We start from the raw sequence: 15,480 nt of genomic DNA, 5'->3' as shown, positions 1-15,480 counted from the left end.
AGATAAATTTCATTCTGTGCAAGTAAGGTATTTAAATGTGGAAACTTTACGTTTGGTTGGCCATTATTTCAAAAGCTATTTTTGATGAAATTACTATTTGCATTTTACTTTCATCACAACCTGCAGTCATTTTTCTCTCGTACGGTAACCTTTCTGAGTTCAATTGTTCCGAAAGGAAACCGTTTCTTTTCACAGTCAGTAAAACACCAAACGAACTGTTTCTAAGCAAAACGTGGGCCGTAGCTACTATGCAGTTTTGTACGTAAATGAAAATTAATACCATCAATGTTTACGGGAGTGATTGGTTTAAACTCAAAGACATAATTCGGCTCCCAGTTCTCTATAAACGTTACGGCCAAAGACGAAGTCACGATAGATAATTTTACGTAAACTTTAATGCTTCTCATTATCAGTTTCAGAATATAGAGTTAATTTCTCGTAATCACAGGTGATTTATAATTGGCGGCCTGACAGGGCAAATTATCCGGAAACCGGCTGTGATTACAAGAAATTAACTTTATATTCTTAATCATGTCATGTTAGTACGAAAGGCGTTGCTACTTGATTAAGAAGCTAATATATCGGCCAGATTTAACCTCTTCAAGAAAGGATTGCAATAATGGACACATACGTGCCTACCTGTTCATTTAAGGTATCGAGTGACATTTTTACAGAGAAATTTCCTGGTGTTTCCATACCAGGAAAGAGTAGTGTACTGGATTTTGTGACGAAGCGGCGTATTGCAGGCTTAGTTGCAAACGTAAAAAAAAAAAACACACAAAAAAAAAAAAAAACACGAGACCTGTCTGTTCGTACTCAGTGTGATCGCGGATATGCGACCACGAATGATCCACAGTGCAGAGAAGTCGACACGTAAATTGTAGCAAGTGAATGATTCGCGTAGGTCTTCGCGTGTTTTACACCACATAGGGAGAAAACCCTACAAAATGACACGTGTCCAAGAACAGGCGGAGCAAGATCAGGCAAAAAGTGTGAGTTACCGTACGTGGTGCCGGCCGCTGTGGCCGAGCGGTTCTAGGCGCTTCAGCCTGGAACCGCACGACTGCTACGGTCACAGGTTCGAATCTTGCCTCCGTCATGGATGTGTGTGATGTCCTTAAGTTAGTTAGGTTTAAGTAGTTCTAAGTCCCATAGTGGTCAGAGCCATTTTTGAACTGTACGTGGCTTTGTTAAACAGTTGACAGTGGAATGTTGGCTCTACTGTTGAATTTCATGCGTGATGAAGCCACGTTCCATTTGACAGGACATGTAAACTCCCCGAACACCAGATACTGGTCAACGAACGATTAATGAGGAACCTCTTAACTGAGAGGGGAAAAAAAATCTCGTTGTATGATGAGCCGTGTCAAGTCGCGTAGTAGGTCCCACATTTTTTGAAACAATAGTAAACACTGCTGCGTATATGCCAATCTCTGAGGAATTTCACGCATAATAGATGACAAATGGCGCGCGACAAAGAGCATTCTAGTACTCGGGGTCGGTTTTCGTACGCCACCGTATAGAATGGGCGACGCTGAAAAATGTAATAAGCTTTGTGGGAGCACGGGCCTGCGGGAGATGAAAACAGTAACTCATTGTACGACCCATCTCAATTCGAATCGCGGTGCTCAATCTACTTTGCACTGTGTGATTCTTGATAGATCAAACCTGTCGCTTCAGCGGCCAGCGCTGAGTTTTTATTCTGCTCTTACACAGCTCACATCTTTGAAAAAACTATGATTGTACAAAGTATTAAAGTCATGACGTACGTTGCGCCCAGAGCAAAGGGTAATTAATTTGTCCTCCGCAGCTGAGGAACAATGTAGCAACCGCCTCCACTCACCTCGATTGCTGCGTATGAACCGATACTAGACTTCATTGAAGGGGCGCTAGAGGAAGATGGTCCAGGGACACTTTTCATACACTGCCAAAAAGTGCACGAAATCTCAAGCACCGAAAAATTAAAAACTACAGAAAAACGAAGCTGTTGAATGGAATTACCAGTCCAATGAGTACACCAGGGTATGGACTGAGAAACCGAACATAGGCGGACGTAATGAGCAGTGACAAATGATTCTAGCGAGAAAATTGACAACTACGAAGAAGGCGAAGCGAAGGGATTCTGCTACTTGCAAGCAAAATAACCCATGAGGGATGAAACAAGAAAGACAAAAAGCAGATATCACAGGCACTGAAGGCATTCCTTGCCAAGAGAACTCTACTACAGTATCTAACATCGACCTTAATTCGAGGAAGAAATTTCTGAGTTGTGCTTTTGGACCACAGAAGTGGATGGTAGTGGGCCATAAAATTGTATGATAGTGAAATATGGACTGTGGGAAAACCGGAACAGAAGGCAATCAAAGCATTAGGGATGTGGTGCTACGGAAGAATGTTGAAAATTAGGTGAACTGATAAGTTAAGGATTGAAGTCGTCTGCAGTAGCTGTGAAGAAAGGAATATTTGGAAAACACTGACGAGAAAAAGGGACAGTACGATAGGACATCTGTTACGACATCGGCGAATAACGTCCATGGCACTAGAGGAAGCAGTAGAGTGTAAAAAACTGTAGAGGAAGGCAAAGATTGGAATACAATCAGCAAATAATTGACTAGGTAGTTTGCAAGTGCTACTTTGACATGAAAAGGTTGACACCGGAGAGGAATTCGTGTCGGGCCGCATCAAACCAATCAGAATAACGATGGCTCAAAAATAAATAAATGGAAACAGTGTGTACATCTGTACTTCACAGCCACCGCACCGTGTGAGAGTACATTCGTACGTATATCAGCAATATATGATCCAATCAAATGCCTTTCTTTGATGTTTAAATTACTGTCTAATCAACTATGTAATACAGCCAACAAATCAAAAAGTACACACAGAAAATACAGGCTTATGTATCTCGGCATCAATACTTCTGTTAGCAAGCTCTCCTCTAACGTACTTGTACCTACAGACTGTTTCCATAATACATTTCCTCTGAGTACGCTATTTGATTTGCTCGCTATTTTACAAGGTCAGTTGATTGGACAATCATATGAATGTCTGAAGATTGAGTTACTATACGCGTTAACGAAGTTGACACACTGCGCGGTGGCTGATGGGAGCAACCTATTTGTTAAGGCCTTTCCCGTTTACAGTCGGTTCACATCATCCACTGCGGCGAGTGTCAACTTTTTTTTCCGACAATGTTACGTAAGTCTTAAATCTCTTACTGTGCACATACAAAGTAAAGACAACTGACTGTAAGAAGTTTTACATTCGTTTTCACAGTCCGTTCGAATATCGAAACGTGCATACGAGTCTACCAAGCAACAGCATTGGGACAATAAGTAAAATTTCGCCTGTGGCCACAAAAATCCGTGGATTTTGCGTTGTATTTCGCGCCGCGGACAGTAGAATCCACCGGCAGAATCGTTGCGGAGCGCTAGTAGTTAACTGTTACTGTAAGGATCAGCCGCGAGAGTTTGAAATGTTCGCCTGTGGATCAGCTCGAAATGGTTAAAAAAACAGTGAACAGTAACAATAAGTGGTCATTATCAATCTAAAACCTGGCGTAATACAATTAAGACAGTTCCTCGATTCTTACCGCTTCCCACTTGGCAAGAGAAAGAAAAAACGTGTGAGACGCCAAGCAACGGGGATAGAACGGACGTGGAGTCATACATTGTCAACGGAAAAATGCTCGTATCGGAATATAAAAAAGTCCAGTATTCTCCTGTTTATTAAAAGGCTCTGACTGAAAAGTGGGGTACCAGTTGCCTCATTTTACTTTCCTCAGCACCTTCAAAAATTTTCCCAAAAATTCTGGCATGCGAACATATTCGCGCTCTTTTCAACATGCAACTCACCTCACACTCCCACAAGCTAACTAACTCCCTCACACCCATCCTCTCTCTCTCATCCCAACCCACTGTCATTCTCTCTTTGTGTGTGTGTGTGTGTCACGGTCTTTCTCCTTCTGTCCTGCTGCTGACTACTTGGGTTGGGGTTGTTTAGGGGAGGAGACCAGACAGCGAAATCATCGGTCTCATCGGATTAGGGAAGGAAGTCGGCCGTGCCCTTACAAAGGAACCATCCCGGCATTTGTCTGAAATCACGGAAAACCTAAATCAGGATGGCCGGACGCGGAATTGAACCGTCGTCCTCCCGAATGCGAGTCCAGTGTGCTAACCACTGCGCCACCTCGCTCGGTACGGTTTCTTTCGTTGTCACTGTCTCCCTCTTGCTCTCTCTGTGCTAATACCTCATTCCTACTTTCCTGCTGCTACTGTCTATCTAGAAACATGCACATAATGCCAGAAATCAGCACGTCTGACAACAGACTTAAGGCAATATGGAATGTAGTGAAGCAAGAGACAGGACAATCAACGAGAATAACATTACTACTGCATAGAATGGAAGGGTTATAAATGGCAAGTCACAGATTTCTTAAATATAGTTGAAAGCATAAGGACCAACAGTTCAAGAGAAACATCACAGCAATATGTTGAAGTAATTCTCATAAAATTACATCATATGAATGTACCACCAACTTCTACTTCTGAAATCGAGAGGATCATACATTCTCTCAAGAATAAAAGCTCTTCCTGTTTTGATGGTGTTTCAACACAGTACTAAAGAGTTGTTCCCATACAGTAAGTCCGGTATTGTCCGAAATATGTAAAACATCACTAACTCAATGCATTTTTCCAGAGAGCCTGAAATACGCCGTTGTTAAACCACTCTTTAAGAAAGGTGATAGAGATGTCAGTACATACCGACCAATTTAACTGCTGACATTCTCCAAAATTTTTGGGGAAGTGATGTATTCTAGAATGGTATCTCACCCTGGCAACAATAATATCCTCAGCAAATTACAATTTGGGTTTCAGAAGGGTTGCTCTAAGAATGCAATTTAAATGTTCACAAACCAGATATTACAAGCACTAAATAACAAAATAGCACCGGTAGGTATTTTCTGTGACCTACTCAAATCATAGTATACTCCTAGGTAAATCTGAAGTTTTATGGTATTGATGGTTTAACCAACAAATGGATTATGTCATATCTTACCAAAAGAATGCAGGAAGCTGTACTTCCATCGGCACAGTTACCGGTGAGGTGTACCTTCAGAAGCTTCAGACAACCATTTTACCTGCCATCCGAAACTTGTTTGGAGACTGAAGAGTTTACTTTCAACAAGATGGTGCCCCAGCCCACTAGCAAAACCTTATTAGGGCGTATCTCGACGAAAATCTACCAGGAAGATGGATAGGCCGTAGAGGTGCTGTGAAGTATCCACCACGTTCCCCAGACCTAACCCCTCTGGACTTTTACCTGTGGGGAACATTAAAGGGCATAGTTTATCGACAAAAGCCACGCTCATTGGATGAACTTCGAGAATCCATCGTACATTCATGTGCAAATATCCAACTGAACACGTTGCAGTCAGTAGTTCGTGCACCAGTTCGGCGGCATCGTTTGTGTGTGGATGTTAATGCTGACCATTTCGAACATCCACAGTGATTCCTTTAAGTTGGATTTTAAGCTACACCTTCACCAAAAATGAGTCAACTCCGTCAGTTTGCAAGTTATGGACTTTTAAACAGTGAATACTTTTTGGGATCCTCTGTATTTTCAAGTAATAAATATATAATACTAGTAGTATCTGAATGAGTCAACAACGGACTATTACAAATTTGTGGGTTAGCTCCCTCTCGCATTCTAGAACAGAATTGCTGTTACAACTGCCATTCTGGCCGGAGTGTGCCCTCCGTCATTTTCCCTGTTATGCTGCAGCTTTGCCATTTCTGTAGGGGGTTCCAGTTTCGTCAGATTGTCGACGTACCTTCTTATTCTCTCACATACATTTTTCGCTCCTCCTTTCAGTTCGCCATTATAGCATTTCACAAAGGGCTCTCTCACTTCACAGATCTTTATCGCGTTTCTAGTCTCCTTAAAGGAGGCTCTTATTTTATTTTCTTGAATCCATCATCCGCTTCTTCTAACTCTTCATTCCACCTGTTTCTCCTGGCATCTTGTATTATTTTAGCGGTTCTTCTTCTCATAAACTAATTGATTTTCACGCCCTTTTCTTTCTAGGTTGTCTGCCAAACCCTCCTCCCTTTTGTTTCCACTATGATCATGTCTCTCATTTTCTCGGGTGTTTTTCTTTTGTAAGGTTCCTTCAATCTCGTATTAGATCTGCTCAGTGGTACTCTGCGTTTTCATGCTTTTCTTTTTTGATATCTATTTGGCAGACATTTGCATTTAATTTCGGTGAGGTAGGCCTAATGGTCGAGTTACTGTTTTTCTGACTGATGTTCATCTCCCCGTACATCGCTTCCCAGACCTCTTCATATCGCTAAAGATATCGCACAAGGTTAAGGAAATACCTCAGTCGAGATACACATCTTGAGTATCGGGAGAAGATCAGTAATTAACCTCAGATCAAACTTACGTCATGCTGCCAAACAATTTTTAAGATTTATCTGATGACCTTAATTATCGCTCCGCAGTTCGATAGAAAAACTGTGATAATATTTACACATTACGTCGTAGCGCCGAGAAGCCTGATAAAAAGTTGAAATCAATATGTACATTGACGTCACACACCAGCTGTGAGACGATAATTGGTTTAAAGTTCAGTCGACGATGTTCTTACAGCTGGGAGTAGCAAACCGGCCGCCTCCTTTTCAAAGGAAAATGGGGAGGGAGGGGGGGGGCCTCATAGCAACAATTATTAAATGGCAACAAAAGCCACTACGAAGCTAACTTAACATTATTGACTCGAGAAGGAAGTAAATACGGCCGACCGTCAGTGTGTTGTTCGACTACTTCAACGGCAAAATTACTCTTTCCATTATTTTATGCACTTTTAAATTCTGGTATCTTTACACAACCTTTTCACCGCGTAGTCACCTACATCCGCATGAATGCTCTGCAAAACTCTTACCAAAATATTTTCTGTGTGTTCTTTCCAATTTAAATTGTTCGTAACCGTAATTCCTAGGCGTTTAGTAAAATTTTCGGCATTTAGATCACACTATTGTGTAACCGAAGTTTAAGGATTCCTTTTAGTACTCATCTGACCTCACACTTTTCATTATTTCGGATGAAATGCTAATTTTCGTACCATTCACAATCTTTTTGTAAATCGTTTTGGAACTTGTTTTTATCTTGTAATGAATTTACTAGACTGTAAACGACGGCATCTTCTGCAAACAACTTAAGACGTCGGCTCAGATTAATCGTTTATATAAATAATGAATAGCAAAGGGCCTATAAAACTACTTTGAGGAATGCCAGAAATCACTCCTGTTTTGCTCTATGACTTTCGGAGAGTTACAACGAACTGTGTCTGACAGGAAATCGCGCACTATCTAGTCACGTGAGACGATATTCCATAAGCACACAGTTTAGCCGCTTGGGTGGTACAGTGTCAAAAGCCTTTTAGAAATCCAGAAATACGGAATCAATTTGAAATTCCTTGTCAACAGCACTCAACGCTTTCTGTATGTTAAGAACTAGTTGTGTTTCACAAGAAGGGTGTTTTCTAAATCCGTGTCGACTATGTCAATAGACCGTTCTCTTCAACGTAATTCATAATATTGGAACACAATGTGTGTTCTACAATCCTGCTGCTTATCGACGTTAATGATACGGGCCTATAATTTAGTGAATGATTCCCACTACCTTTCTTGATTATTAGTGTAACCCGTGCAACTTTCCAATCTTTGGGTACGGATATTTCGTCGAGCGAGTAGTTTTATATGATTGTTAAGTATAGACTCTATGCATTAAAATTCATGATTTGATGCATGATTTATATACAGCCGTCGTTTTCTGAAAACGTTCGTCATATGCCTGCACCATTCATTCCGTATAAAATAGTTCTGTCTTCTCAGTTTACAACATGATGCTCGTGTTACCATACCATTTGCACAGCTTCTGTATGAACATTTTGCCGCCTACTCGTATCCACTTGCGAAATGTATACACATTGAAGATACATTAAGTAAAGCAAACATGTTAACAATACGTTTACTTTCCAACCATTGTAACACGCACACAAAATAACTTTTCTTAATGCATACAAAGATGACAAGAAGACAATTAGGAAACCACCAAGTGATATTTTTCGCAGAGTCTGTAGGTGACAATATAGAAGCATTTCCTTTCCATCTTTTTTTAACCTGTGTTACTAGCATGCGAGTGGACTGCAAAAGAAGCCGGCACCGATTTTGAATACCGGCGTATCCCTTGCCGTTGAGTGTCACAATTAGCTACACGTTCATAGCTCGTAAAGATATAGCATGTCTTTCACGTGCGGCTGAAGACAGTGCTCAAAATATAGCTGTAAACTTTTCCACTACATAGTTTTCATTTTACTTACTATTACGATGAGGTTTAGCGTTGAGAAAGTCCTACTTAGCGTTTAAAGACCTAACAAAATCAATTTTATCTCGATGTTTTCGACGCTAGGAAGACAATTGCTATAAATTTTCTAGCCTTGGCCATTCCTGTATCCATATACATTACTTTTGAAACTTAGCCAACCAAACATATATTTAAAAAAGTGCTCTGTGCCTCTTCAGTGAATGCAGAAACAATTATATGTCGGTAACACTTATAATTCATTAGACTAATTCGCCATGTTGAAAACAGAGTATGCGCTTTTACCATTTAACACACTGTTCTTTCTGTACGTAAAGATTTCTTGTTAAAGTGAGAATTTTTTGAAGGTGTGAAAGAATGTTAACTGATACTTAAACACACTGTCTGAACGACGTATTCGTGTTAACAATATTTTCGTACACTAACTTTGACAGTCAACTCCGCCTAAACAAAGAGTTTAGGGGCACAGAAATAATATGTCTCGTTACAGAGAGATGTCTATTTCTAAAGTATATCCTAGCATTGTTTTTTTTTTGTTTGATCTTCGGATCTGCAGAGGCCTTTTTTGCATTGCATAGGCCGTAATTATATTTTCAACTTTTACATCACATACGTCGGGGAGTAGGTTTCTAAATGTCATGTGATTCATTAAAGAAAGTGAACAACTGAAAATAAATTACTTCCTTATAGCTGGTAGAGTGTGATGGCGAAATAAAGGTTGTGGTAAGGGACTGAGGTCTACGCTTAACCTTCTGTTTATGTTTGAGTGCCATATTTTACGGATTTCAGTCTTTTGTTTATAACACCTAACACAGCCAGGTGAATCCAGATAAATTTATATTACATAATAATATCTCTAGATAATTATTTCAGGTGGGATTGGGGTGCAACATCAGACGCTAACAAACCAATTATGTTTATTTTTGGTAAATATCCAGCGAAAACAAGTGTCCATCGAGTATTATTGTGCATATTTTGTACATACATTGTACATAATCTATAAAGATTGTAAGAGGGCAGGACTAAGTTTTCACACATCGAATGTAATGTGTGATTGGCATTACGACGGTTTGACGTCTTACCTCCGTCTTGGTGATGCGATGTCTGGCCAGTTTGACGACGGCGAAGTTGCCCTTGCCGATGGTGCGTTCGATGTCGTAGAAACCCACGCGGATGGGCGTCGCTCCCGAAGAGGAGGCGGCTGTGGCGGCGGAAGTGGGCGGCGGCGGCGACGACGACGCGACCGTAGACGCCGCCATGGGCGCCGAGGCCGGCGGCTGCTGCAACGGGAGGTGCGCTCGGCCGTCGCACGAGGACATGATGACCATGACGTCGACGCCCTCAGAGCAACGACTCGCGCGCCGACGCGCGGCTGTTGGGCCGGCTGTGTGCGTGCGGCGGCGTGGGTGGCGGGGGCGGCGTCATCGCAGCGCGACGCGCCGGTGGGCGGAAGTAATAAACGAGAAACTGCCGCACGTCCGCGACGGTGCACAGCTAGTGCTCGCCGGGGTCCTTCACACTGCGGTTCACTTCGATAACTTATGCAGAGACGGAGCGGTTTTGTCACGCGGCACCAGATCAGAGCCGTTTAAAGGCCCTCCATCAATCAACTACGGTATATGTCACGCGTGTAATTTTTCTGCTGTAGCGAAATGCAAGATGCTACAATAACAAAACATAATTGTACTGATAGGAGCGCTATAGCGATGGAGGAACCCGAGCGAAAGAATGGGTATCAAAAAAAGAAAATAAAAGTTTACGGAAATAAACGCGACCGCGAGGGTACAGGACGAGAGTCGCTAACACCCACCCGATCCTTCCCCGCGGCCGGCCGGCACCAGACTGACGGCAGATGCGCGAGCGTCGCCCGGCGGAGCGCTCGCAGCGCCGCCGCCGGTGGGCGGCAGCGCCGCGAGCTAGCGCCGGGTAGATGACTGACGCAAACCGTGACGTCAGCGTGCCGTGTTTGCGCCCGGTATCAGCGTATGGCGGCGTGAGCTCGGTACACAGGAGACCGAAAATACGCCGGCCTCGCCACGACCTGCGGGTGGAGACACGCAAATGCGAGCTGCCGCAGCTGCACACCATATAAACAAATGAGGGAAGTCGCACGTTTGGTGTATTTCTGGGCTGCTCTAGCCGGCGCATTTTCACGGAAAGTACACTGTTTCTGTGTACTGTAAGCTGCGCCTAGTGAAATTTGCGTCCGGAAAAAGATGAGGGAGGTCCAACATTCCCCCAGTCCAAACTCACAAGCTCCACAACTTTCGTGGCAGGTAGAAGAGCCGAAGCGGTTTTGACGAGGATGGGTTAATATCTAGCCAAAAAAAAAAAAAAAAAAACTTTCTTTTCGACATAGTCCCCTTGGAGAGATACACACTAGGCGCAACCATCCTCCAGCTTTTTCACGCCATTGGAAAAATGGGTTCTGTCCAACTCTGCAAAATACCGTTGACTTCAACTATCACTTCGTCATTTGATGAAAGCTTCTTCCCAGCAAGCCAAAGTTTCAAGTTCGGGAACAAGAAGAAGTAACCTGGGACTATATCCGGTGAACAGGGTGGATGTCAACCAATTCAAAGCGCAGTTCATACACTTTCGCCATTGTTATCGCTGATGTGTGGGATGGTTCTCTATCCCGGTACAAGAGCACTTTTTAGCCTTGGTGTTTTTTCAGCCAACGCAAGTTTCAGACGATCCACCAATGACGCATAATAGGGTCCCGTTATGGCTCTGCCTTTTTCCAAGTAATCTATGAGGATTATTTCTTCAAGATGACGAACTCTCAAAAAAAAAAAAAAAAAAAAAAAAAAAAAAAAAAAAAAAAAAAAAAAAAAACACCATCTGACAAAATTGTGTTTCCCTTCTTAGTGTAATATTTCTGGCTTAGTCAGCCATCATATTAGGCTCCAAGAAGCTGTTCCCAGAGCAGTGGAGCCGGCCGGGTTGGCCTAGCGGTTCTAGGCGCTACAGTCTGGAACCGCGCGACCGCTACGGTCTCATAGTGCTCAGAGCCATTTGAACCAGAGCAGTGGAGATGCAAGAAGTATATAGATGTCGAAATGTGGTGTGAGGTACCTGTGACAGATGTTAGATTCGGTACCATTCCCGTGAGAAAGACCGCCTGCATAATGCTACTGCTCTGTGATTGGCTGCTGTGTTCGGAGCAAGGGCGCCAAAACGTTAAAATATGGTTATTATTACAAGTTAAACTACTCATTGGAAGGACTCCACTTTTTAATATATATATCTCTCAACAGCTAACTATCAATCAGTCATTTTACAATTATTAAAAACATTTTAAATCAAAAACAATAGACTGATGACATTGCACACGAAGCACTTCGAAAGCGTTCGGGTCACGCCTTTTCTTGTATGGCGCGCGAAGTGTTTCGGGCTGTTCGTCACTCTGGATTAGGCAGTCGAGAGGAAGAGACATGTTGTCTGTCGTAGGATGTGTTTCCAATTTTTATTTAAGTTCTGTTCGTCGCTTTGGATTAGGCAGTCGGGATGTACAGTCATGTTATCTGTGGCAGGATGTGTTTGCCAGTATTCAGTATTAAAAGATTCACTCCGGTAGTCATGAGGCACAGACACGTGCCACAAATAGTGTAAAGATACATTTTCATAAACATTGTAATTGATCATGTACTTTGCTGTATCTGAAGGTGTTGTATTAAGGTCATGTAGTCTTCTCGTGTGGCTATATTAAAACACGCGAGTGGCATCCCAAAGAAGTGATAACGTTATTTCAGAACAGAACCTCGCTGAAAGTCAGTTTCACCCTCAAGATACAGAACCTACGACCTGAGTGCTGTTTTCTGCGCTGAGGACATCAAATTGAAGAGAGCAGGTTAGTGAACTGTAACAGAACCTTCGTATTCTACACAGTGCAGTGGAAACAACTAGGCATCTCACGTGTACTGCATGCACAGAACAAATGTGCTCAGTGACACGTCGTCTGCAGTAATGCAGAGGAGGTAAAGGAGGACGATCTTTATTAACACGAACAATCAATTCATTCTTCCTTTCTTGCTGTATTAGGTGCATTTTCACCAGCCTTTGTCCTTTGTTCTAGCTACCGTTTTAACGATTGGTGTATAATGATGGATCGAGGTTTCATCAACAGTCACAAATCGGTGCACTGCGATTAAACATAGTCAGACATTGTTGTGCAATGTTGTGCCGGATGCCCTTTCGGTCGACTGTGAGTAATCGCAGCGCCCACCAAGCACCCAGCCCCTTCATAGTCAACTCTGCGAGCAGAATATTATGCACTCGCTCGGTTGATATTCCTACAGTCTCAGCAATCTCACGACTTTTTATTCAGCTGTATTGCATTTCCATATCGTGGGTTTTGTTATTGGTTAGCTCAACTAAACAGCCAGAGCGCTCTTCGCCTTCGACACTTGTCCAACCACGTTTAAACCCACTAATCAAAAAATAAATGTTCTCCAGTGACGGTGGAGAGTCCACGCAAAACTTCTTTAACTCTGTTTTGGCTTATGCGGCAGTCCAAACCTTCAAGAGAAAATGTTTAATAACAACACGAAACACAGTTTTCTCCGATACACTGACCATCCCAGACGGCCGTCAACAGGAAAATGCACGTTGCACATTCTCGAAATTCTTTATACGACCGGGATTAGCTGAGCGGTCTCAGGCGCTATAGTCGTGGACTGTGCGGCTGGTCCCTGCGGAGGTTCGAGTCCTCCCTCGGGCATGGGTGTGTGTGTTTGCCCTTAGGATAATTAATGTGTAAGCTTAGGGACTGATGACCTTAGCAGTTAAGTCCCACAAGATTTCACACACATTTGAACATTTCTGAATAATACAGTTTACCAGCCATGAAAGGTTAAAAATGATACATTTTCTTTTGTCGGTTTATCGGACTTATCAAACCACCATCGTACTCGACCAAGAGCTGTAATAATATGGCCGTGCGGTTCTAGGCGCTACAGTCTGGTACCGCGCGACCGCTACAGTCGCAGGTTCGAATCCTGCCTCGGGATGGGTGTGTGTGATGTCCTTAGGTTAGTTAGGTTTAAGTAGTTCTAAGTTCTAGAGGTCTGATGACCTTAGAAGTTAAGTCCCATAGTGCTCAGAGCCATTTGAACCATTTGTAATATTGTGCAACACACCTGACTAATCGGAATATACATAGCGTAGACGATAACTGCTTACGACTTAGCGCTGTGGTGAGGGTAAGTCGAGAAAATAATTTCACATTTGCGGTCTATCAAGCCGGGAATGCCCTTCAAAGTGAAAACAGTGGCCTCAAGTGTGTAAACAATTCAAAAACTATATCTCGTGTAATGCCAAACAAAGTGACTAAAAAAGTGCCTTGCTCACAACGAAATACATGGAATAAACCTAATCTCGTGTGCACAAACAAGTTCAGTGTGTTATCAGAAAGCAGCAGCAACTCCATAAACATTGAAAGTGAACAAGCCACCCAACGTGAAGATAAAAACATTGTAAGGAGCTGCAAAAACATCGCCAACAGCCAGAAACAGCGAACAAAGAAACACAATGTGCTTTTTCTAGCGGACAGACACGGAAGAAAGCTAGCAAATATTCTACAGGATGTGAATACGGATCTTCGTGCAACTGGCATCGTAAAACCTGGTGCGAGGACAGAAAATATTGTTGAAGGCATCTCAGAACACAAGAATACAACAAGGGACAGTGACTGTGTTGTTTGTGTGACTGGTGCAAATGATGTAGCACATAATGAAACCAAAAAGTGTATAACAGGTTTGAAATTTTTTTTAGATGTAAGTAAGGTGGAAGACACTATTGTTGTGACGATACCTCACAGACATGACTTGATCTATAATTTATGTGTTAACAAAGAGATTCGTAAAACAAATATTAAAATCAAACAACTATGTTCCATTTATGCTAAATGCAATGTAGTGGATATTAGCAGACTTGAAAGAAATTTGCACTCTGAACATGGTGAGCATCTAAATTACCATGGGAAAACATTTTTGTGCCAGGAGATAAACAAAGTTGTAAATGAAATGCGAGCTATCAGCAGCCTTGTCTTAACAGTCCCCCAGAGCATGACTGTACACCCTTCTTTTTTTTTTTTTTTTAAGAGAAAACGACATTACAGACGAAGGAAAATTAGAAACAACATTAAGTGGAAATTGCAGCAGTCTAATTCATTCAGATAATTGTGCAGCCCTAGATAATGTAGCGAAAATAAATGAATATAGAAGGTTCTGTGAAAGTAGAATACCATTATGTAACAGTGACAGTTTCCTCCTCCTCCTTCATATAATTATACAATATCTTATGTGTAAAATCAATGAATTACAATACTGGCTAGATAAAATCAGCTGCAGTGTTCTATGTATCAATGTACACTGGATGAAAGACACTGAAATAGACTTGTGTGTTCCTCTTGGATATTCGTTAGTGACAAGCTACTGCAGAAAAAGTATTACACATGGTAGGGTCTCAATATATGTCAAAAGTAACCTTGAATTGCAATACTCGGTTATAGACTTTAGTAGAATATGCCTTGAAGCTACAATAGAAGCAGCCTGTGTGGTAATGCACGAACAGAAAACTGTAATTGTCTCTATCTATCGAATCCCAGGCTCTGATGAGATAGTATTTATAGAAAAAATTAGTATTTTAATATTATTGTTGTCAAAATATAAACAGCATAGAATTGTAATTGTAGGTGATATTAACATAGATATAGGGGCAAAGAGAAAAATGTAATTCATATGATTAACACTCTGGAGGCATAAAACTATTACTGTCTCAATGAGAAACCCACTAGACTGAATGCATGCCTTGATAACATAATTAGCAATGTACAAAGAGACTCCATACAATGTGATGTAATAGAATTAGGAATATCAGATCATGCAGGGCTATGGCTTCAAATATAAAAGTCAGCCTTCAGTTCTACCGAGAGAGAAGTGACATATAGAATTCTAGGTGAATCCAATGTAAACAAAATGATAAACCAGTTAAAAGAAATGGATTGGTCTCATGTAATGGATAACAAGAAAACGATTAATAAATGTTTTTCCATTTTCCTGACACTGCTCAAGCATATAGTAGAAATGACATGCC

The 15,480-nt window shown here is 41.8% G+C and overlaps 1 protein-coding gene across 2 annotated transcripts in view; it reads right to left on the bottom strand.

The window, feature by feature from the left end:
* Positions 1-10,226, bottom strand: part of LOC126291602 (serine/threonine-protein kinase SIK2-like) — a 408,627-nt gene extending 398,401 nt beyond the window's left edge. The window contains exon 1 of one of the 2 annotated variants that reach the window (XM_049985138.1): positions 9,465-10,226. In XM_049985138.1, the coding sequence (XP_049841095.1) occupies positions 9,465-9,710 (246 nt within the window). In that variant the 5' untranslated portion in view covers positions 9,711-10,226. The remainder of the gene's footprint in view (positions 1-9,464) is intronic. The other variant, XM_049985139.1, reaches the window with a different exon arrangement.
* Positions 10,227-15,480: the final 5,254 nt, after the last annotated feature.

This window comes from Schistocerca gregaria, chromosome 9 (genome assembly GCF_023897955.1).
Source record: "Schistocerca gregaria isolate iqSchGreg1 chromosome 9, iqSchGreg1.2, whole genome shotgun sequence".
NCBI classification, from domain to species: domain Eukaryota; kingdom Metazoa; phylum Arthropoda; class Insecta; order Orthoptera; family Acrididae; genus Schistocerca; species Schistocerca gregaria.
The sequence above is the reverse complement of the archived record's forward strand: the minus strand, read 5'-3'. Positions and strand labels throughout refer to the sequence as shown.